Source organism: Lepisosteus oculatus, chromosome 1, assembly GCF_040954835.1.
Source record: "Lepisosteus oculatus isolate fLepOcu1 chromosome 1, fLepOcu1.hap2, whole genome shotgun sequence".
NCBI lineage: Eukaryota > Metazoa > Chordata > Actinopteri > Semionotiformes > Lepisosteidae > Lepisosteus > Lepisosteus oculatus.
Window position 1 is genome coordinate 15,998,962 of NC_090696.1, and position 23,145 is coordinate 16,022,106.

A 23,145-nucleotide genomic window follows, 5' to 3' on the forward strand; every position below is an offset into this window, starting at 1 on the left:
CTTAGAGCTCCAGAGTAAGGCGGTGGCCGACAGCAAATAAAACTAAAAAGCTGAACTGAAGCTGACGTGTGAGCGAGCAATCCGGTGTCTCAGAGCCAGCGGGCCCGGGTGCTCACTGGAGCTCTGGGTGCGTGGAGGGGCAGGTCTTATTAGCCGACACTCGGCTTACGGTACTTTCCTAAAAAAAAAAAAACAAATCGAGAAAAACCTGTTGATCCATTGCGATGAAGACAAGCCACTTGTCATAGCTTGCTCGATGTTCTTCCTAATTTCTCAGGGGAATGAGCCGCTCTTCAGACAGGAATCGAGCCGGAGTGATCGTGCTGCCCGAGTTTCTACTCGCCTATCACTTCCTTCCACCCTCGGTTCTCGCCTCTCGCCTTAGTTCCCTGTCAGCCTAGGCGCTGATTTGTGCTGAACTGACACGGCGAAACTGTGCGGTCTTTCCTTCTTCTCCTCCTCTTCCTCTTGAATGAGAGACGACCCGTCCGAACTGGACCCGACGCCAGCCGGCTGTGGAGGGTGAGTTCGGGCAGCGGTAGCCCAGCTTTGTAGCGCTCGCACAGGTGGGGGCGGGCAAGACCTGCTGTCCTGGAGTCAGAGACGCGGTTTGCTCCTGAAACAGGCGTTTACAGACCTCCGTTGAAATTAAATGATCCGTTTCCAGCCGCAGGTCGTTAAACGAAATTAGTTCTGTGGACCGGTTAAATGGTGGATTTAAATATATGAAACACACCCATTCCACTGAAACGGGAAATGCTTTATAAAGGGCGTTTGTTTTTGGAAAGGGGTTGGTGTGGGCAGAGTGGGGTGTTGCTGCCGGCTGATCTATTACTAGAACTATTTCAGAGTTATGTTTAAAAAATGACATTCAATTTCAAGAGATTGTTCTGAATTGCTAATTCTGTCCCCCTCCACACACACACACACTACAGGTTCTTATAATTATCTACATGAGAAACCCTTCGTGACAATTAGTTGAATGTTTACCCACAAGACTGATAAGTAAATTCATTTTAAAAGCCCCTACGCAAGTTTCAGACACTCTGCAGCAGGGGGCTGTAACTGGAAGGCTGTGGATTTGAATCCCAGCTGTCCTAAGCTTGAGCCAAGCAGTTCACCTGAACTGCTGCACTAAAGCTCCCAACAGTACAAAATGGGTGACTGGCGCTTTGGATACAAGTGTCAGTAAAAGTATTGGTTTCCCAGGGAAGAGTCCAGTGAGATTCGTTCTCTGTGTCTTTGGAGAGGAAGATATTATCTGATGAGGTGGGCAGCTTTGGTCTGTTAGGTGTGTCTTTACTGAGGGAGACTGTGAACGGCCTCCTAATAACCCGTCTCTGAACTGGCTTCACCACTGTTCTTCTCCCCACTGAGAGCTGGTGTGTGGGGAGAGTACTGGCACGTTGTTGCCCCTCTATCAGAGGACAGCGCAGTGCTCAGTGTCCCACAGTAGGAGAGGTGCCTGCACACAAACAAGCATTTCCTGCTTTAATGCTTCGAGACGCCTTCGCCTCCGCTGCCCTGGATTGGGCTCCGGGTTCGGGTAGGCCATGGAGGACCGCAGAGGCTGGGCTCCCTGCGCCCTGTCAGCCACCTCTCGCGGATGTGGTTTGGTGACGACATCGCCGGGGGGGGCGGGTGAGAGAGGAGGAGGAGTGGGGGGGTTGACGGTTCTTGACTTCCCCTCCTCCTCAGAGAAAAACAGCAGCCGTATAAAAGCTGCAAGACGCGCGGCGGGCGCCAGCGCCGGGCTGAGCCGCGGAGGGCGAGAGAGAGAGACACAGAGACGCGGCGACATGGCGGAAAACAAGACGGGCGGCGCAGCGGGCATCTTCGCCAAGCGGGTCCAGAAGCAGCTGAGCCGGGCGCAGGAGAAGGTAGGCATGGCCGCGGGCAGGGCGATGCCCCTTGCCCTCTCCCGAACCAGGAGCATCCAGGGTAGGGCGAAAGAGCAGGGTAGGGTCAGGTTAGGACTTGATGGAAGCGCAGGGAGGCTGGGGGTTGCCTTGCGTCTGCTTGACGTGCCACCAGGACTTCTCAACAGAAAGCAACGGTTTGAACAGAATTGGAGAGGGCTGCGTCTTGCACAGAGGTGCAAAACTCCAGCCCAGGACGGCCGGGTGGTCTCTGTTTCTTTCTCCCCTGAGCCCTTCAATACCTAATTGCGCTCCTGTTTTTATCTGGACGGGACAAGCTGAAGCCTTTCCTTGCTCCTCAGATGCTGGGGAGTTAAAGAGACCCATAAACCCCGCTGGACAGCCCGAGTTGGCCTCCCCGGCTGTACTGCTTGTTCCTGCTCTGAGCAGCCCAGGAGCACTTTTCTGAATGCGTTATACAGCATGATAGCGATCTCCTTGAGGCTGCCTCAGAAGAGACAATGATATCTAGGGGGAGACTGACAGACCACCCATAGATTGTGGCTGGGAGCTGAGGGTGCTGGGTGGGCTGTACTGTACTTCTCTAGCTGACTTGTGCCCGAAGAACTGAAGGGGTTCCTTCAGATATCATGGCGGCCACTGTGTAGCCCAGTGGGTCCCAACCCCTGGTGCTGGACGGACCCTGTTCCATCTGAGCTCTACTGTACTTCTCTGGCAGTCCTTGATGGCTTAAGTAAACTGCTTGCTGGTGTAGACTTTTATTTAACTTGTTGGTCTGTCCCAAGCGTCAAAAATACCCAACTTCAAGGACACTGTTGCCAACATCATCAGCCCAGAAGTGTACACAGCTTCTTCTCCTTGCTGCCTGATATTTATCTGCCTGCTGCTGGTATTTCTGAGTAAACAGCTCCTACTAGTCGATCAGCTGATGAAAAACAGACACAGGTGGGAGTGACCCTGTGTCAGACACACCCACAGCTTTGTCCTGCTGCAGAGTTTCAGCTGGTCCCATTTCAGGCAGCACACCTGAATGAAAGCAGATCTGAACTCAGAAACTGGCACGGGGTTCATAGCAAACACATTAGTGAAATGCTCGTGATCTACTGCAGTGAGGCAGATTGGCTGGTCCCATTTCAGGCAGCACACCTGAATGAAAGCAGATCTGAACTCAGAAACTGGCACGGGGTTCATAGCAATCACAACGACCAATTACAGGATGTGGGCTTTACGAAGAGATACTGCACAAGCATAGATCACAGCTGATATAGCCGAGCTATCACTCTGCTGAGCGTCTGTGCATTGAAGATTCAGCCTCAGGTCCACAGTATTTTATTGTGTATTTTAACATCGTGTATTTAGGTCACAGTTACAGCTTTCTTATACTAAAATGAGCAGAACCCCCTCCTGAAACGGTGACCCCAGTTTCCTTCAGACCTTGGGCTGTGCTATTACAGTATATCCTGCCTTGTTTGTGTCTCCTCTTTTCTGTGCTTGGTGCTGTGGCACAGTTCCAGTATCTTTAAGAAATCTGCCCTTTCATTGCAAGTTAGTTTCTCTTTGCTTTAGAAGCATGTGAGAACAGAACAGGAAATGCTTAACACTTCCAAAGTGGCCTTCTTCTTGAGAAACCTTCTGTGACCTTTTGCATGTGCTGTGAAAAAGAGCCTCTTTATTTGCTAAAATGTGTGCTTTGGGGCTTCAGAAAAACTGCCTGGATGTTCCTGTAACTATGAAGAGACTAGGGTGGATCTAATGTCCTCAGTCTTTTGCAATACTGTAATTTCACCATGGTGAATGTTACTGAGCCCTGTACAGGTGTATGCTTTTACACATTAGTGAAATGCTCGTGATCTACTGCAGTGAGGCAGATTGGCAGAACCATATCCCAAGCAAAATTTGACACTTTGTTGTGAAAGTTACAGGAAAAAAGATGCCGCTCAAAGTGTAAAATTACCCTGTGTTTTGACTGTGACAAACTGTCAGTAGGGATGTACTCAGTTGCTGTCTCCAGGCTTGCAGGGAGGCCAGCTTCATAAACATGTAAGGATGATTACAAACAGAAGGAGACCGCTGGGCCAATTTAGTTTGTCGTTAGTAGCTAATTGATCCAAGGGTCTCATCCAGTCATTTAAACCTCGGCAGCAGATGTACCTTTTCGAACAACTGGACGTGTTATAGTGTTTATTCTGCATTTTGTATACAATGGGACTTGGGGATTGATTAAATGCACTGTTACACACTGTCTACTTCTAGACCTGTGAAGAAATAATTTGCTGTGCTCATTTGCTGCAGCAAATGGAGTAACACATCTAATGCAGTAACGGAGAAATTGATTAGGAAGATGAGTCAGAAGACGCCTAACCTTTTAAGAACCCAAGACGACATATTGAGAGCACAGCTATTGATTCAAGTGTCTCACCTGAATAAATACCTTTTCTGAAGGACCCCCAGTGAACCCGGGGTAGCTCGTTCCAAACCTTAGCAACGCTTTGTGTAAAGGAACACCACCTGATTTCAGTCTTCAGAAGAACTAGAACCTCTAACCCATTCTTGCTGATCTGTGCGTGCCATGCAGCTTATTTTGAAAAAGGGGAAAAATGAAAAAGTCCTTATTTCCCCAAGCCCAAAAGTAACAGCTGTACTGCCTGCCGAGGCTCTTAAATTTGCATCCCAAACGAATTCTGTGACACCGTGATGGTGGTGTTAGCCCATCCAGAAAATAAAAGCAAGCTTAGGGTGGTGATTTGTGTTTTACAAACACGGCACTGTGTGTGTGGTCTACAGAGGCCCTCGGATCGTGTTGCCCTATCTTTCTGGGCAAAACGTCCTCTCCTATTGAACTGGCAAGCACAGCCAAAATAGTACAACAGCAGCAGGGTCTATTTCCTTACGAGCCCCTGCATTCTGATGTGGAGGGAAGTGGTGAGTGCTGAAAGACAATTCTGCACCTGCCTGCCTGCCTGCCCGGTCCACAGCCAGCTGCGGCTTGTAGGATGTTCCAGCCGGGCTCTGTCCTTTCGTTCTGCCAAGTCATCTACTGCGACCAGCTTGCATTGTCGCTCTCTCAGCACGGGGGCTCCCCCGTTCTGTGGAACTGCTGACTCGTCGCCACGCCTCGGCACGTCGCCCCAGCTGGACCGTTCGCGTCTGCCAGGCCAGAGGCAGCCCGGCTTCTCCCTCAGGGCCTGGCGGAGAGGCGGCAGTGCCCCCAGCTGCGAGGCTGTGCCACGTCATGCGACGGCGCAGAAGAAAGGCGAGAGTGTGCATTTTAAAGGCCGCCGGGAGGGACGTCCGCTGGAGCTCGTCAGGTCTGACCCGTGCTGCTGCCGAGACGGGACAGCCAACTGAAGCAAAGGCGTTTTTGTTCTGAGATGCCAGAAGTTTAAAAGCCCCCCCACCCAAAAAAAAAAAACGGTGAAGATTTGAATGAAATTGCAGTAATTGCAGTAACGGTGCTTTCACCTTCATTCCAACAGGTCTAATTTGAGATTCGCATGTCTTTTCAATGGGAGAACCTCAGGGTTTATTTGCAAAGCGAAATAAAAAAGAAATGAAGAGATATAGAGCAACAGGGGATCCAGTAAGAGGCATTGTTTTGTTTTTTTTGGGGGGGGGGCAGATCCCATAATCTACCAAACAATGGATTTTATTTAAACTGGCGAGAGGGGCCTTGTAGCAGAAGTGCCCCCTGTTCCCCTGCAGTGCTGTACTGTCCTCAGTCTGCCTCACACCTAAAACGACATCCTAGAAGCGACAGCCAGCAAAGTGCAGTAGAGAAGCAATTTAGAGCTACACAATGCTTCGGACCCCGTGGAAGAAGAATGTGATGGTGATGTCTCTTCCACTGTTATTTCTGCATCTGAGACAGGGCATCCAATGTTGTTTGGGTTACAGAACCCTTTGCACACACTGTGATACGGATTCTTTTCTTCATGTAAGCGTTGTGTCTTATGTTTTAGAACCCGACTAGAGTCTCTTTCTGGTGTGTGTAAGCAGGCTCAGACACGAGAAGAAACTAACAGGGGCACTTGCTGTAGGCCCTGATTCTTCTGGGTCATGGTGTCGCTCAGAAGCCCGCTTCACCGGCCTGCGGTCAGCTTCCCTTGTCCCCTTCATTAGCAAGATGAGGCCAGTCACCGAAACTGCAGGTCTCAGATTTATTTGAAGGAAATTCTGCTTCTCTGTTTCCCCTCCCCAAATGGAGTTTTTAAATGACCTGCATCCCAAGCCTAAATTTAGCCCTGATATAAATAACTCTCTCTTCCAGAATTTGTTCTCCTGTATTGCAGCTGTGTTGCAGTACAATAGTAACCGCGAAGAGTGACAGCGTTCTCTGTGGCTTCCTGTGACTGCAGACTTCCTCTGCGAATTCAGCTCTGTGGCCTCTAGAACTGTTATATTTCCAGTGCTGTTAAGATCAAAACAAGAAACCCCCGTGTGCAAACAGGAGCCCTTTTAAGTGCCGTAGTGTCTGAGGCTCGTGCCTTAGGCTTCTCTTCATCGAGCTGCAGAGAGCGGAGCAGGAATATTGAGCCTCTGGTTCAAAGCAAGCAGCCCAAGCAAAGTCCCACTCGCACCCTGGGGGAAGTCAGTTACCAGCTGCCGCTCGGTTTCCCCCAGGCATCCAGGGCCCAGTGCAGTTTGGGAAAGTTTATCCGAAAGGGGAAAAACAACGTCTATCCATAAGGTTTAGATGAGAATATCTTCTCAAGTGACGTACCTGTAAAAACAAAGAGAAGAGAGAACTTCCCCTCCTGGGGTTGCCGTGCTTCCTGGTGGGGGGGAGGGGGTCCTGGCGGGAGCTTTCCGCTCCTCCCGACTGAGTGCTTGTCCCCCTTGTGTTCTAGGTCCTGCAGAGGCTGGGGAAGACTGTGGAGACGAAGGACGAGCAGTTTGAGCAGTGTTCCCAGAACCTGAGCAAGCAGCAGGTAACGTGTCCCCTCCCACATCAAGAGGGGGTGAAAGGGGATTTTATCTCTATGTGTGGTACCACAACCTGCTACTGCGGTACCTTCCAGCTGCCAACTGGTGGATGAGTCAGTGCCCTCAGGGTCAACATTACAGAATATGTGCTACCGTGGTTTGGAAGTATCGTCTTTGTTGTCGTCCCTGGGACTACAGTGGATCTTACAAAGTTACACAGTTGCTATCGCGTTATAACCTGTTTTACTCAAGTGCCTTCAGTCAAGAATGATTAAGAGCCAGGAGCCAAAGGTAGCCAGGGGCTGCGGAGAAGTACCTGTGATAAACGGCTGCAGAATCAAACAGTCAGTGTCAGAACAGCAATCAGGCGTTCTGGGTGCTGTGCAGTGATGGCCATTGTCCTAAAACAAGCAGCCAGGACATTGTGTCTGTGGGACACACCAACAGGCACAAAGCAGAGCACACTCTATCATTGCAGTGCCCAGTCACACTGCCTTGGTCTGATTTGAAAGGCGAATGTGAGAGACGGATATTAACAGTACATTCCTAGGTGTTTTTTTTTTCAGCAGTGGTCATTGCAACATGGAAAGATTGTGTGATCATCCTTAAATCCTAAAAATGGCAGAATCAGGCTGTTCTGGCCAATGGGATAGTTAAAGAATTCACTAGTCTCTCGGAGCAAGGGCATCCAGCGGACGCTAGTCTAAGGATCTGAGGTCCCCTGGTGAATTCTTGCAAGCTCTCTGGAGACGTGTGAATTTTTCAAACCGGTTGTTTCAGCCAGGGTGTGATATAGTAAAGTTTTTAAATCCATAGGTAATCCAAACAATGGATTGCATTCTTTTGTCTTAATCACGTTGATTTAATTTTGTGCCAAAAACAACTTGAACAAACTTGTATGTACAGATGCATGCAATGAAGTGATGTCAAAATCAAACAGAAGACGTTAATTGTTCTGCTTGCCTGCCTAGTTAGATGTATTTATAGTGAATTGCAGGGAGTTCAAATTAAAGTGGATTCATGTGGAAGACTGTGTTTAGTTTTACAGATAAGGCAAATATGTGAATGATCTGGCAGAAAAATGGTCAGGAGACACGGTATATTGCATATCTTAGACACCATATATTTGGAAATATGTTTGTTAAAGTATATTATGGGAGTTCTATATTCAATTATTTTTCCAATTTAATCTTTACAATATACCTTTCAACTAAATATATTTTACATTATATTGAAAGATATGTCCATATATTTTTCTGGTATATTGCAATATATTTCTTTTTCGTAAGGGCCATGCGCCGGCGGAGGGCAGTGATATGAGGAGTGTGTACAGCCCCTGTGCCCGGCAGGGGGCCGGCTGGCTCGCATTGCCGGACCTATGGCCGGCCCGGTTTATTTCTGCTGACCTTGTCCACATGGCTCAGTCCGCCCTCACCCCGCGGCTGCGCTTCGCAAACGTGTCATTTCGAATGAGCTTGCAGGAAGCAGCTCCACCCCGGCCACCTTCCGCTGCCGCGAGGCGCCTCTCTTCTGGGGGTTTCGCGCCTCCCGCGAAGCGCCGATGCCTCTCCCTCTCCGGCTCGGCCAGTGCTCGCGTCTGAGCCGGCGCAAGCCCGGGTCTCACGTGTCTGTTTTTCACAGTGTGCGAAAACGGGAAGGACGCTGGTGTAGGTGCTTTCCCTCCGCCTTCAGCCCTCAGATTGTTTGCTTTCGCTTTGCTGCGGTTTAAACCCTTTTTTGTTTCTGCACCCGACTGTCCTAATGCCACGATCTGCCAACGTGAACGTGCTCGTTCTATAGGCATTGCCTGATGTGATGAAGGGACATGTCCTCTTCTTCAGCTACCCTTCTGATTGCCTATCCTGTCCGTCTTGACCCTTAAAGCAGAAGTGCAGGCGACTCTTCTGGTTCCTGAACTGGTCTGTCCACACATCACTGTTCCTTTGTTCTGGGTGAGAGAGATGTGTTTCTTTCCAGAGGATATAATAGAAGGTACAGCTCTTGGAAACCATTCAGTGCCAAACAGCTTTTAGCAAAGCTAAATAAGAAGTGAAAAACTGGCAATTTAGGATCAGTCATCAACCGGCTAGGCCAGCTCCCCTTGATCAATAAGTGGATCAATACAAGGACAACAGATCATTAAGTTAATAAGTGGGGCTGCTAGTTTTTGAGGTTTATCCCCACCAGAACGACCCGATGTGTTGTCTGGGCTGACGGTACACGTTGACTAGCTGCAAGCCTTGCTTCAGTGAGACTCCTGTCGTGGCCAACAGGCTGGTGGAGGACTGCGGACGATTCCAGTCCAGTGTCTTTTTCTGCAAGACGCACTCAGTTTGAAACCCTGTCCTTGTTAGAGCATGCAGTTATTCCTCTGGCTGTTTCTGTATCTGTGGTATTTATTAAAGTTAATGAGGCGTGTCTCCGGGCAGTGTCTCTACTTCACCAGGCAAGGGCTGTAGTGATCTCTGCCCATAAATTCACTCTTTACTGTCAAAGCGCCTTGTGCGAGATACGGTTTGAGAATTCTAAGTGCAGCTTTGGGGAACAAGTACAGATCCATGGAGCCATATTAAAGGTGAAACCTGGCAGCACCTCGAGGAAGCTGAGGGCACCTCTGGAGGCAGATTGGGCCAAAAGGAGAAGTCTTCGTGTTCAATCAACAGTCTGAAACACCATTCCAGTGTTTTTCATTTCCACACAAAAACCAAAAACAAGGACTCTACATAAAAACCGTTCAGAATCCAAACCCACAAGAGACATCCTCTTGTCTCCCTTCCATCTCTGCACACTCTGAATTCGACTCTGTGAATTGGACATGGAACACTTGCCATATCTTCGAAGTGTAAGAGAGCCGATGTTCCACTGGTGGACAGAGCACACTTGCACGCCCTTCCTCCGTCTTCCGCACAGAGAAGCTATCCAGCTGTTCTGTGTGGCCATGCTCCAGCTGTTCGCGTGAAGTAACGCCGCTTCTCCTTCTCCTTGCAGAGCGACGGCAGCAAGCTGTACAAAGATGTGAAGGCGTACTTCAATGCAGTGAAAGGTGATTCTTTTTTGTTCTGTTAAAAAAGGTGTCTTTGCAATGTTCATTTTCACTTTAGCGTTCTGTTTTTTGGGGCTCGTGTAGGAAAGGGAATCTGGATGATGCAACCCTCCGCACCAGGCCGGAGTGTGTGAGCAGTAAATGAGTGTGAGCAGTAGGTGAGTGTGTGAGCAGAAGATGAGTGTGTGAGCATTAGATGAATATATGAGGATTAGATGAATGTGTGAACAGTAGGCGTGTGTGAGCAGTACTTGAGTGTGAGAGCAGTAGATGAATGTGTGAACAGTAGATGAGAGTGAGCAGCTGATGGGATTGAGCAATAGATGAGTGTGAGCAGTAGATGAGTGTGAGCAGTAGGTGTGACCAGGCCATTGAACCTGACAGTATGACTGGCTACCCTTGAGGCTTCACAGGTCCAATATAGGAACAAGCAGCACTTTATATACAGAGAATTTCAAGTCGGGAGCAGTGTCAGCATGCATAGGCTGGAAAGGAACAGGTAAAGGTTTATTCCGCACTGAAAAGAAAAGATACACAACATTTGTGGAGCTTTGAAGAAGGTGTGTCTTTTTTTTTCCCTTTCAGCATGGAATGAACTTTTACCTTTTATATAGAGTGAATGTTTATCGAAATCGAAGCCTAAAACAGAGCAAGCACAAACACACCCGCTCCTCGAGGGGACTGACCGGTGCGCAGTGTGGGGGCTGATGCAGGCGATCGTGCAGAAGGCTGATCTGCGCCCTCTCAGGGCTGTTTCCGAGAGCCGTCTTTTTATCCCCTTGTGTAACTGGCTCAGGTTACAAAAAATTCAGAACAGCTTTTAGAAAACTCTTCTGGGGGTTTGTGTGTGTCAGGAGATTGCGAGGGGAACACTATTTCGCCCCACTTTCCGTGGGCTTTTCTGACCCACTGGAGGCTAATCCGCCCTTTTGGGAAGATTTCCCAGAATCCTGAGTTTTAGCAGTGCTAAGGATTCTTCCAGAAAGATGCTGAAGAAAAGCTCCAACAGTGGAGATTCGCTTTTAAAATCACTGTACTTGCAGCTAAGCAGAAACAAAACAGGAAATTACACTGAGTATAAAACACTTCTTTTAGATGAATCAGCTTGATAGGGACCACAACGTCATTGCTGGCACAGGAACTGGAACTATATGTGCAGATACCTTTAACTGTAAATTGAGTTATTACTGGAATATTTCTATATTCATATACACAGTATACTGGGATACACCGTAGTGCTGCTGACCGTGACCACATGAATGCAGCCATGTCAGTTTTACACAGGCTGCTCTGAAGTGTGCACCAGGTGCACCAAGCTACAGCACTTAGTCCGGGGATCCTCTTTCAAGCCACTGTGCTGAAAAGGGACACCTCTTACCTTAAACATAAGAACAAAAATGCAGGCAAGAGCAGCCATTCAGCCTTTTCTAACTCTTTTCATACTCGGTAGCTAGCCGATCCACGGATCTCCTCCAGCCATTTCATGAAAGAAACCAGTTTTGACAACACCACATGACTGGATAGCTTAATCCATACTTTCTTAATCCAAACTTCCTGTTCTCAGTTTTAAATAGTTTCCACTTGTGCCTACTGAACACTTTTCACTGTTCGCTCTGAAGAAGTCTGCTGGGTTCACTTTGTCAGGGCCTTTGAGGAACTTGAATGCTTGGATCAAGTATTGCATGGAGCTGAAATGTGGTGTTTATGACTCTGATGTTAGTACACACTACTAGCTCAATACTAGTAAGTACCAGAAATGTCATGCTGTGGAGTAAGACATTAGTAAATGACAGTCAAGGCACTCGTGTTAATGAGAGCACAGGTGCTGGCTTCCTCAGAGCGCTGACTTGATTGGCCTGTCTTTGGAGTCCTGTGTCACTTGCCCGGATCTTTCCAAGAGCTGCTATGGCAGAGTGAAGAGGCCGTTAGTCCAGTAATAAAGGAGTCGCACTGTTCACTCTCAGCGTGCTCTGTCTGTGTGGAACGTGCAGTGTTTTAGCGGCACATTTTGAAGGAGCCTGCCTGTCAGGAACAGTTCTTTCCGGGCCCTATGCGGACGACACGATCCGAAAGGTGAAGAAACAATAGGGGAAAAATATCATGCTGGAGTCGGTCAGGAGACAGGGGGGCGTGTCCATGCAGTGCTGGTGTCCGGGGGGAGTGAATCCAGGGCGAACAATCCAAGGGTAAATCCAGAGGGGGAATCCAAGACGGGAGGTTTAGTCCAAGACCAGGGAATCCATCTGAAGTTAAAACCAGAACCAGGTCGGGACCGGCGGGGCAGGGAATCAGGAACAGGAAACTAAAACCATGACGGAGCCAGACGCAGCAGGACCCCGGGCTCTCACGATGCGGAAATCAATGAGAAGCCCCGAGCAGTCGCCTGCGTCTGGCTTTAAAGGTGGAACTAAAGAGGGTCTGGAATAAGGAACAGGTGTGGGGAATGGGACAGAACGAGGAAGGGCTGGAGCGCCCTTAAGAGGAGGAGTAACAATCGTGACACTGCCGTCCTTGTTGTGTCCGCAGTGATGCACGAGACGTCCAAAAGACTGTCCCAGACCCTCAAAGACGTGTACGAGCCCGACTGGCAGGGAGGAGAGGAGCTGACCGTCATCATGGAGGTGAGACGCTCCGGGGTCATGTGGAGAAATACTTCCTGCGCATGACGGCAGAACTGCAGGGCGCCTGTCCTTCGGGAATGAAATAGTATCCCGAGATGAGCTGGCTGTCCACGCTAACCTCGCTGTGCGCATTGCAAAGCGGGAAGGGGGTGGGAGAGTTGGATGTGTAATGGTTTTGATGACATCTTGATTGGGTTGAAGCCGGATTAAACGCCCCCCTGATCTGTGCAGAGCGAGGACCTGCTGTGGAATGACTATGAAGAAAAGCTGGCGGACCAGACTGTCCGCACTATGGAGACCTACATGAGCCAGTTCCCCGACCTCAAGGTGGGTCCACCCCTGTCCTCTCCGAAACACTCGGGCACCCCGATGATCAGCTTCACTCCAGCGGACTGATCGGATCGTCTCAGCCTCAGTCCAAGTCTGGGTCTGGGTGTGGATCTGGGTCAGTCTGGCCTGTTCCATTTACACTCGTGGCAGCATGCTTGGACAGGGTCTGTTTTAGGTATCGTAAACTCCTGTAGCCTTGCACCCCTCCCTTCTCGGTGACCACTTCACCCTCAGAGGGGCGCTGTGAGCCAGAGTCTAACCTGCCAGGCAGGGGGTGCAAGGTGGGGTCTGACACTGGGCAGGGCGCCAATCAACCCCCCGTTCCAGGATTCAGGAACTCTGGGCTTCATCGGCTGATAAGATAAGATTTTATTGTCCTCTGAGGGAAATTATTTATGGACACCCAGCACTCCGTTACATTTAAATAGAAAGCAAACAAAAAAAGGAGAAGAAAAGAAAAACATTGCATATTATACTATTACAAAAAAATAAGAAAAAACATTGCACATCAATGTATTGCACATGTACAGTATAACACAGAACAACATGTAACATTTATAACACATCACAAAACATATCGCACTCAAGTGGGTGGTAAGAGTCAAAATTGTGTTTATTCTTGACCTTTGCATTGACAGCTTTAATGGATAGTGGAACAAAGGAATGTTTGTATCCGTTTGACTTGCATTTGGGAACCCCAAAACCTTTGCCAGAAAGAAGAAGTTGACATTCAGAGTTGAGGATGTGGGAAGAATCTGATACCATTTTTCCCGCCTGTTTGATTATGGATTTTTCAAAGGTTGTCTGCAGGGAGGGGTGCTGTTTCACCCCCATGACCTTCAAAGCTGTCTGGATGAGGCGGGTAATTTGCGATTTAAAATGAACTGATAGGTGACCAAGCCACATGCGCTTTAGCGCGCTGTCTGTTAGGTTGGTGCTCTTTGAAACAGGATGACTGCAGTTTTTCTATTTGCTTATCTGTTTTTTTTTCCCCCCAATTTTACAACCAGATTTTCAGCGTGATCTGACTGGGGATGTTCCTCAGATTGTGCCGTTTCTCTTATCGCTCTGATTCCTCGGGCTACTGCTCTGGCTGGAGGTGCAGCTGTCTGTCACTTATTTGCCATTTTTTAGTTCCTTCTCTGCTCTTTCACTTCGGCTCCCCCTCTGCTGGACGCCAAATTCACCCCAACCTTCCCTGTCACACACCTTCCCAGGAACGAGTGGCCAAGCGCGGCAGGAAGCTGGTGGACTACGACAGCGCCCGGCACCACCTGGAGGCGCTGCAGAACACCAAGAAGAAAGACGAAGCCAAGATGGCCAAGGTGAGGCGAGAGAGGAGAAGGAGGGAAGAGCTGGGGGGGGCAGCGCGAGTGACGACTGGGAGCGCGAGCTCTCACCGTCTCTGCCACCCCAGGACTCTCGCCGACAGGGGAGAGGGGGTGCCAGCCCCAGAGGCCTCAGTGCTGTCTCCTCGCTGCTCTCCAGGGCGGAGGGCTTTAAACTCCTCCTGCTTGCGCACAGTGCCTCTGTATCGTCACTCTGTCGCTTTCGGCACCGGGGGCACGAGAGGCTGAGTTTGAGTCAGAGGAAGAGAGGCAGGTCCGCAGCCCACTGTCCTGCAGGAGGCACTGGTGCCAGTTTCACGAGAGATGTGCCTGGAGGTCTCTGTGGCGTTAGACTGGGGGTGTTTCTCATACCTTCTGAAGACCCCTAACACTTGAAGCGCACAGCAAGACACGCACAGACGCATAGAAACAGATGCACAGAGACATGCACACTGAGACACGCACATAGAGATACACACGGAAACAGGCACAGAAACAGACAGAGAGACGCACAGAAACAGACAGAGAGACGCACAGAAACAGACAGAGAGACGCACAGAAACAGACAGAGACACTCAGAAACAGGCACAGAGACGCACAGAAACAGGCACAGAGACGCACAGAAACAGGCACAGAGACGCACAGAAACAGGCACAGAGACACCCAGAAACAGGCACAGAGACGCACAGAAACAGGCACAGAGACACCCAGAAACAGGCACAGAGACCCACAGAAACAGACAGAGACCCACAGAAACAGACACAGACGCACAGACACAGACACACTCACAGTTACCTGGCTGGTTCTTTCCCTTTCAGCACTCTTCAGTGGGGTACTGTGAGGGACAGGAGGGCCTAGCCCACCTGCATGCTGATCTCCAGTGTGGAAGAAGGAGACCGTGGATGAAAAGCTTCACCTGCTGCGATGTGCTTCTTTTTCATCGTCACAAACCGGTTCTGTTTTCTCTGCCATTTCTGTGTTTCCAGGCAGAGGAGGAGTTCAACAAAGCGCAGAGCGTTTTCGAAGAGATTAACAACGAGCTGAGGGAGGAGCTGCCCGCGGTCTATCACAGGTGGGAGGTCTGGCACTGCCCCACTTCCCCGGGCACAGCGATGCCCGCGAGTCTGAGGCGTTTGGGAGGGGCTGTCGAGTGTCGAGGCATGATGGGAAGAGTGGTTCAGGAAGAGGAAGTCAGGACTTTCCTGCGAAGGAAAGAGATCAGTAAGAGGGAGCTGCACAGGTGGAGATGGGCCGGAAAGGGGAGGCAGAGAGACGACGGGGGGAAGAGTGAGGCGCTCTTAGGGGTTTTTATACCTTTCGGAAAATGACATCAGAAGTGATTCAAAGTCAGGGCAGCTGAGATGAAATGGAACTTGGTTGCTGTCCTCACTCCCAAACCTTCATTGTGAACTCCTATGTTGAGTTAATCCGAGGCACAGAATAAACTAAGTGGAAACTCTGGTCTCTTTTTGCATCGTCACAATCTGTATCGTCCTCTCTCCACAGCCGAATCGGATGCTATGTGACGGTGTTCCAGAACATTTCCAACCTGAGAGATGTTTTCTACAAAGAGATGAGCAAGGTAAGACAGACTGTAACTGGTTCATTCGCGATTCTGCATAAAACTTCGCTACTGGTTTACATGAACAAAAGACTGATTTCATTCGTCTCCGGCAGCCTTGCATTTAGAGATTCCCAGAACATAAAATGTGCAGCTGCAGGTATAAAATAATGACCTCCTTTTCCCACATTTAGTACAAACAATGAAGATAAATGCAAAAATAATAAAAATATTAGCATTACCTGAGCATATGCATCCGGCCATGCATGATTGAATTGGCCAAGGTTACCTTTCTCATTGCTAAAGGGCAGGGCCCTATTTTTGCTCTGCCCAGCTGTGTGCCCTGACCTGTGTGTCTGCTTCGGTTGCAGCTGAACCATGAGCTGTACAACGTGATGACGAAACTGGAGAACCAGCACTCTGATAAGGTCTTCATTATCAAAGGCGTGACCAGGTAAAGCACACGATTTCATTCTGGTCAAAGCACCAAGTCTACAAATCGAAGGGTGTGTGTATGTGTTAGTGTGAGGTACAACTTTGACATAGCGGCTATACTGTATAAAGATATAGCAGAACAGCCACGTATGCATTGCAGATTTGAGTGTAGATTAGCTGTAGGGTGCTCAATCCAATTCTTAGAAAGCTACAATCTAGTAGGGGTAATCTATAACACTTAAATCATCCATTTTTAATGACCTGGCACAAATGTGTACACAATATAATTAATAAAGCAGCTAAAGAGGTTCGGAACCAATATCATTTATGATTTCATGTGTACAGAAACTGATTGGTTCAGATCAGACAGGGTGCGGTAGTTCTAGTCCTTGAAAGCTGTAGGTATTATGGTAGAGAAAGAACTGCTTACGTGTAAAAGATGAGGTCGTTCTTGATAAACTGACGATTTCCTGAGGATCTGCTCAACCAGCGGTTGAAAGTGCAACAGACCAGCGGACGGCAGACCATAAAGAAATAATCTTTCCTTTTCTCCTTCGTCAGCAAGAGACGCTCTCTGATGATCTCCGCCCCGATTCCCTGCAACACCGCCTTCCCGCCGGCTGAGAGCAGCCTGAATGAGACCCCCCACCCCGCCCAGAACGGCAAGGAGACCGACTCGGCCGGCACGGAGGCGGAGACTGCAGGAGCCAATGAAACGTCAGTGCCGGGCGAGGAGCAGGCCAATGGGAGCGCGCCGGCCCCTGAGGCCCCTCCCCCTGATGACACGCCCCCAGAGGCCAGGGAATCCGAGGCAGATCTCGGCAGCAGAGCTGAAGCAGGTGAGGACTCTGCAGAAGAGGAGTCTGGCGAGCATCAGGTGGGCGGTCCGGCTGAGGCCGCAGAGGAGTCCGGTGGACACCAGGCGGACAAGTCTGCGCCTGCTGAAGATGCGCCTAAGGAGACGGCTTCTTCTCAAGACGAGCCGACGGGCAGCGCCTCTGGAGACACAGCTCCTGTTGGAAGTGACCAGCCCGCCATCGATCCTGCCACAGCCTCCGAATCCTCCGCCTCCTTGTCCAGGACTGAGCAGGAGGAGGGGGAGGAGGCTGACTCAGCTCCCGATGCCCCACCGGAGCACACTCCGGAGGGGTCTCCGGAGGGGTCTCCAGAGGGGTCTCTCGAGGGGTCTCCTGACGCTCCGGATCCCGAACTGATGCAGGCCGAGGAATTGGAAAGCCCTGCCTCTCCTGATCCTGAGAACGACAGCCCCCACGAGGCCGGTGAAGGAGCGGGAGATCTTCCTCCGGGATTTCTGTACCAGGTAGGCGAGTCCCTGGGATACGGGGACAGGCCCTGGATGTGACCTGCTGCCTGTAGCACACCTTGCAGCAGCTCAGCGCTCCCTCCACTATCACAGGGGCTGCAGTAATCAAGGGACCACAGGGCGCACGCTTTCGCCCCGGACAGGACACCGCCACACCGCAGGGCACACACATGCAGGGACAACACAGAGGCACCAGATCACCTGGCTGGCGTGTCCTAAGTAGGTGGGAGAAACTCCACAAGTTCAGAATCAAACCTGGGGCTCAGGCTGTGAGGCTAGCTGCCTCCCTGTACTGCTCTGAGCCTCATCATCAGTACACCAGGGGCGTTCTCACGCTCTTCTCATGGCTAGAGACCGATGCAGTGGATTTCACTCTAATGAAGCTGAAGTCCATGACAGTAGTGCTTTCCACTGTGAAGCCCAGAGCCCCACTCCACAAGGGGCTGGAGGGTGGCAGCGGACACACAGGGCGGGGCAGAGTGGGGCAGGACAGGGCGGCAGGCCTGGACAGGACAAGACAGGACAAGACAGGACAAGACAGGACAAGACAGGACAAGACAGGACAAGACAGGGCAGGGTGGGGCAGCAGCTCTTGCTAAAGCAGCCTGTCCACTTCTGCCTTGCAGGCCGTGGCCCTGAAGGACCACCTGACAGAGGAGGCTGGGCAACTGCTTTTTCAGGAGGGAGAGATCATTCTCGTCATCGCTGACGCAGAGCAGAGGGTGAGTGAGGTTTAATACGTCCAATCAATTGCTCCCACATCTGTCTCCCACGCACCACTATTCTCATTACAGAGAACTGTAGCCCTCAGAACTAGAGCTCGTGTTATTCAATTAATAACCTAAGCAGGGCCGGCCCTAGGTCTTTGGGGGCCCTAGGCGAGAAAGGGGCCCCTCCAGTTCACAGTTTGCAAATACATGAGTATTATCAGCTCCCAGCCCAACCCTATTTGACTATTCAGAGAAAATAAATAAATGAGTTATATAACTAGAACCCTTTATCAACCAGCTTTGAAGAACACTTAATAACTTGCAAACAGAACCATAAGTACACGTTCTACAAAGATAAAATGTATTTTAACATGTTTTGAAAGTAATAATGTGAAATATGAATCCATTAACTTTTAGTAAAACACCTCAAGTAGTCTAATCTAGTGTAGATTAGACCACAGAAAATGTGGCTTGCCTACTGCTCGCTGCTTATATGGATCTGACAGACTCAAAACCAAATACACATGCATGAGTACAGTGACTTGGTGTTCCTCTGTTTTGAGATCACTTATCCTGCTCTTCTTTTCCACATTTCCTTTTCTCAGCGGCCGATAGGTACGGCCTTTTGTGTCCCTTTGGAGGACGATGTGCGTTTACAGGCTACAATTACAAGATTTTAATTATAAACCCTTTAAACATAGTCGGCAAACGCAAGTAAAAGGTCACTTGAAATGTTTCATTACATATGAGATGATTAATAAAATTGATCATCTCACCATTACCTGCTTTCTGATATTGTCATTTTACAGCATAGATGAGTCATCAACTACATCGCTAGTAAAAAATAAAACACTCCATTTACATTCACAATTAATAATATTCTTAGTATTAATATGACCTGAAGAAGGCTCCACGGCCGAAACGTTGTGTTTTTTCTCTCTTCTTATTTTCAGTGTGGAATAAACCTATTACTTGTTCCTTTGCAGCCTACGCATGCTGACGCAGCTCCCCACCTGAACTAATAATATTATAGTTCAAGTAGGTAGTGGCATCAGCATACGTAGGCAATATGTGCATAATAATGTTATAATTTCTAAACAACAAACTTTAACAGCCTAGAGTAGCACAGCAGCAACAGTAAGAGTTACTGGAAGGTACAAGCCGTTTAAAAAAAAAATGTTGTGTCGCACATTGAGGGCTCCCCCTGGTGGCCTCGAGGCCCTAGGCAGTCTCCTAGTTTCCTAGGTCCTGAGCATAAGGCCACAGATCTGAGCTGTGTACACAGCTGACTACCACTGGGATTCCCCTGGCACACAGCACTCCTGGTATTTTCTGCTCGCTGCTCAACAGTGACCCCTGGTGGCAGTTTCCTACCTGCAGGCTCGTGTGAGTGAAGGGCTACAGGGCCTGTCAGACCAGACAGAGACCGCATGTTTCAGGAGAAGCATGTGTGCCATCTATATCTGTCCCTCTGTGGGGGGGGCAAATCCAAATTAGTAGGGGGGAAGGAACTGTTGAGCCCTCAGTGAAAATGGTCCTTCCCAGACAGGGCAGAATTGTCCAAAACCTTAATGTTCTAAAACCTTACACAGAGTCTCTCACAGAATGTTCCAAAACCTTAATGTAAATAGTTTTCCCCTGGACCTTTTAATCCTTATGTCTCTGAGGTAAAGCCAGGCACTGTGCTTTCTGTGTCTTTGAAGCTTACTTTTAAAATGCAGCTCTCTGTCGCTGTGTGGTTGTTGTCTTTGTCTGTGCTGTGAAGCCGTTTTGTAGAAACTGCTTTGAGGTGTGCCCAGAGCTGTTACCGGGGTTGCATCAGTGTTCATCGGCCACTGACGGTGTTGTACTCTCTCAGCCTGAAGGTACGGCGACAGGGGTGAAGGAGAGAGACTGGCTTCAGCACAGGAACCCCTCGGATCACAAAGGAACATTTCCAGAATCCCTGATTGAGCGAGCCGACCCATCTCCGCAAGACTGAGCTCTCCTCCGACTGGCCGAATAGTCATCGTCCCCCTTGAACACGGCACGCAGGGCAAAGCCAGTTGAAACGAACGTCTCCCAAGCACATTTGGATTGCCAGTTGTTTTTTTTAATTTGGCTTGAAGCAGCAAGTCAGCGGGATGACCTCCAGTGATGTAACGGTATTGTGCGTTCTGCATTCAGGTCCGGCCTGCAGCACCAAGCCTAGCCACCAGATCCTGGGTTGTTGGTGCCTCATCTGTTTTGTGCTTTGTGTTGTGCCATCAGCTCAACATTTATTAGTACTAGCTCAACTAAGACATCTCAGTGCTGCGTTTGAAGAAACATACCTGTGTTGTGCTTCAATAGATCTGACATTGCAGTGCTGTTTTCTGTGCTGTCTAACCTCTGAGCAAAAGTGCTCTCCAGCAGGAATTATAATTCTCAGGTAGAAACCTTAATTCCATGTTTTTATAAACTCACAAATCATCTTATGACAGGTTAATCAAACAGCAGTCTATTCTAATGCAGGTCTTTGTGTTAACACATAACCTTAGCCAAACACATCTTCAATTTTACAGAATTGAATCAGTTTTTAATTAAACAGTCACAGATTTGGATGCTGCAGAATCCTACAGAAGACCGCTTATTTGACAACCCCCGATCCAAAATATTTCTGTCATTCACACTACATCAATACTGGCAAAGGCATACCTGTACAGTGTAGCACTGCCTTCTCTCTTTTTATTAAGAAATTGTTACAAGGCAGCAACAGGTCATAGCAGCAGAAGCTGAAAACTGAAAAGGAAAGGTTTCTCATCCTGCCATGCGTTCAGGTGGTCCCAATTTTGCTTTTGCCTTGTCAGCTGTTTCCTCACAGCTCGATATGGCTCCCTCTGCCTGTCTGAACACAGCCCTCTCGCATGGCTGGCTTTGCTGGCTCCCAGTCCTGCGTGATTTCCAGACCTGAGCCAGCTCAGGTGCGCTATAGACATTTAACACTGCTGCCCCTCACACGCTGATATACCTCTCGGATTTCCTGCTGAGCTAATGCGTTGCTGGTGAATCATAACCGGCATGCAGTGCGGCTATACTGGACAACACTGGCAGGACCCCTTGCCTGGGCCATGTGTAAACCTTGGGGCATACAGTGAGAGACACCATGCCCCCATTCAAGATTCCCATACAGGCCTGGAGGGATCCAGTCTTCCCACAATGCCTCCTTGCCCCGTGGCAATGAGATCAACCGTGCACCTGACCATCTGAGACGGGCCCCACATCTTGCTCAATGCTGACCCTGCCTGGGTTCTCCCAGTTGTGCACTGCCGTATGGAGAATCCCAGTCCAGTAGCATATCGGAGCAAGGATTAAAGTCAGGATCTTCAAGGTTAAATCGAATAATTAGGTGTTTGATTGGGCAGTGTGGTGTTGTGGCAGTGGGCCCTGCTGCCTCAGCTCCTTGCTCGAACCCGGTCTTGGTGTGTGTGTGTGGAGTTTGCATGTTCTCGCACGGAGGTCACGTACTCTCACACCACCCGCAGACGGCGTTGGCCACGTTTGAGACGTCATCCTGAACTGTCTTTTTCTCCGTGACCCTGAGATAGGACACGGCTGTCCATTCGGGGGGGGGGTGTTGTATTCGGTCAGACACAAATGATGAACTCGCAAAAGCTGTCACCTCAAACAAACTGGTTTATACAGCCAGTCCCAAATTTTTCAGCATGAAATTACAGGCAACGAATCGAGAGTCTTGCTAATTTTTACCAGTGAGATCCTTGTTGCATTAAATTTGCTTTCCATCAACATTTAGCTACTCACTGCCTCACAGGCCATATGGACTGAAAGGCCTTCTCTAATTCAATAAGAACTTTTCATATGTTAACAGATAATCTTAAACTCTTTCCTAATATGATTTACATGAAGAGATTATCCAAATAAGTATAATGGCAACTGGATGTTTATTCTACTAACAAAACCAATATGGGAGCATACATCCTGATAAAAGCAGTAATTAGGGTTGAATCTTAAGATCGTGGCTCCTCTCAAACCAAAACCATTTTCAGGTCACGGATAAGGTTTTAAAGAGCTGCCTGTCACAATGTATGGACCATGCCAAGTGGCGGACACTAGGACTCCTTGTCGGTGCAGAACTACTGTACAATACATAGTTTCATTCGTCTTTTACCTCCCCAAATCAGATGGTAGAAAATGCTGTGTGAATGTTCACTTAAGTGTTGCATGACTTAAGGTACTGGGTTTTTGGGCAAGAAACATTTTTTGAGGTTGGACCTCGAAGCATATGTCTCTGTTCACCTTTCCATAACGGGGGTAATGAGTTTTTGTGAGGATCAGGAGAATTTTTTCGAGGATCGTGACTCTTTAAAACCATCTCCAGAGAAGTTGCCGAAGGCTTATCTGTTTAGCACTGCCAGCACTGCCAAGATACACAAGATACTCCCACAGCTGCTGTACTGCATATCCTGCTAGCTCATGTTTGCCTGAGAAAGTCTTATCTAACAACAGGAGGTTTGCCCCTTTCTCTGGCCCAGGGTATATTATTCTCTCTGCTCTGTGCTGGGGCTGAAACAGGAATGTAAAACATTTCAATTCATGTGTACTGAAAAATCAATACAGTGTTTGTAGCATGAGACTTAAGTATTGATTCTGGTTTGGTTGTGATTCATTGTTTAGTATAAATTAGAGTGCATTCTAAAACAGCTAAACGTGGTACTTAAACATTTCCTGTGGTGATAACATTCAAATGTGACCATTGTATTTTTTATACTAATACTTTTTTAATAGTGCTTATTCTGCCATTTTGAAACAGGATACACCGTCCTGTAATATACAGAATGTAACCTGCCTTAACAACGTTTTTTTTTGTATAAATACTTTACAATATATTAACTTTTTAATGTGTAAATGTGACACCTAATGAAAGAAAATAAAATTTAAAGCTTACACTTGAAGTTGCCACCTTTTATTTACACATGCAGATCTTTTCAAAGTGTTTTTCAGACCTGTTTGG

General features: G+C 48.7%; 1 protein-coding gene across 1 annotated transcript; it reads left to right on the forward strand.

Moving 5' to 3' along the window:
- The first annotated feature begins 87 nt into the window (after positions 1-87).
- On the forward strand, positions 88-23,086 carry bin2a (bridging integrator 2a). The gene is made up of 13 exons (XM_006629340.3): positions 88-522; positions 1,699-1,880; positions 6,728-6,808; positions 9,792-9,846; positions 12,373-12,467; positions 12,699-12,794; positions 14,015-14,122; positions 15,112-15,197; positions 15,632-15,707; positions 16,058-16,140; positions 16,683-17,442; positions 18,072-18,167; positions 20,014-23,086. The coding sequence occupies exons 2-13, from the start codon at positions 1,800-1,802 to the stop codon at positions 20,134-20,136; spliced, it is 1,740 nt and encodes a 579-aa protein (XP_006629403.2). The 5' UTR covers positions 88-522; positions 1,699-1,799; the 3' UTR covers positions 20,137-23,086.
- The last annotated feature ends 59 nt before the right edge of the window (positions 23,087-23,145 follow it).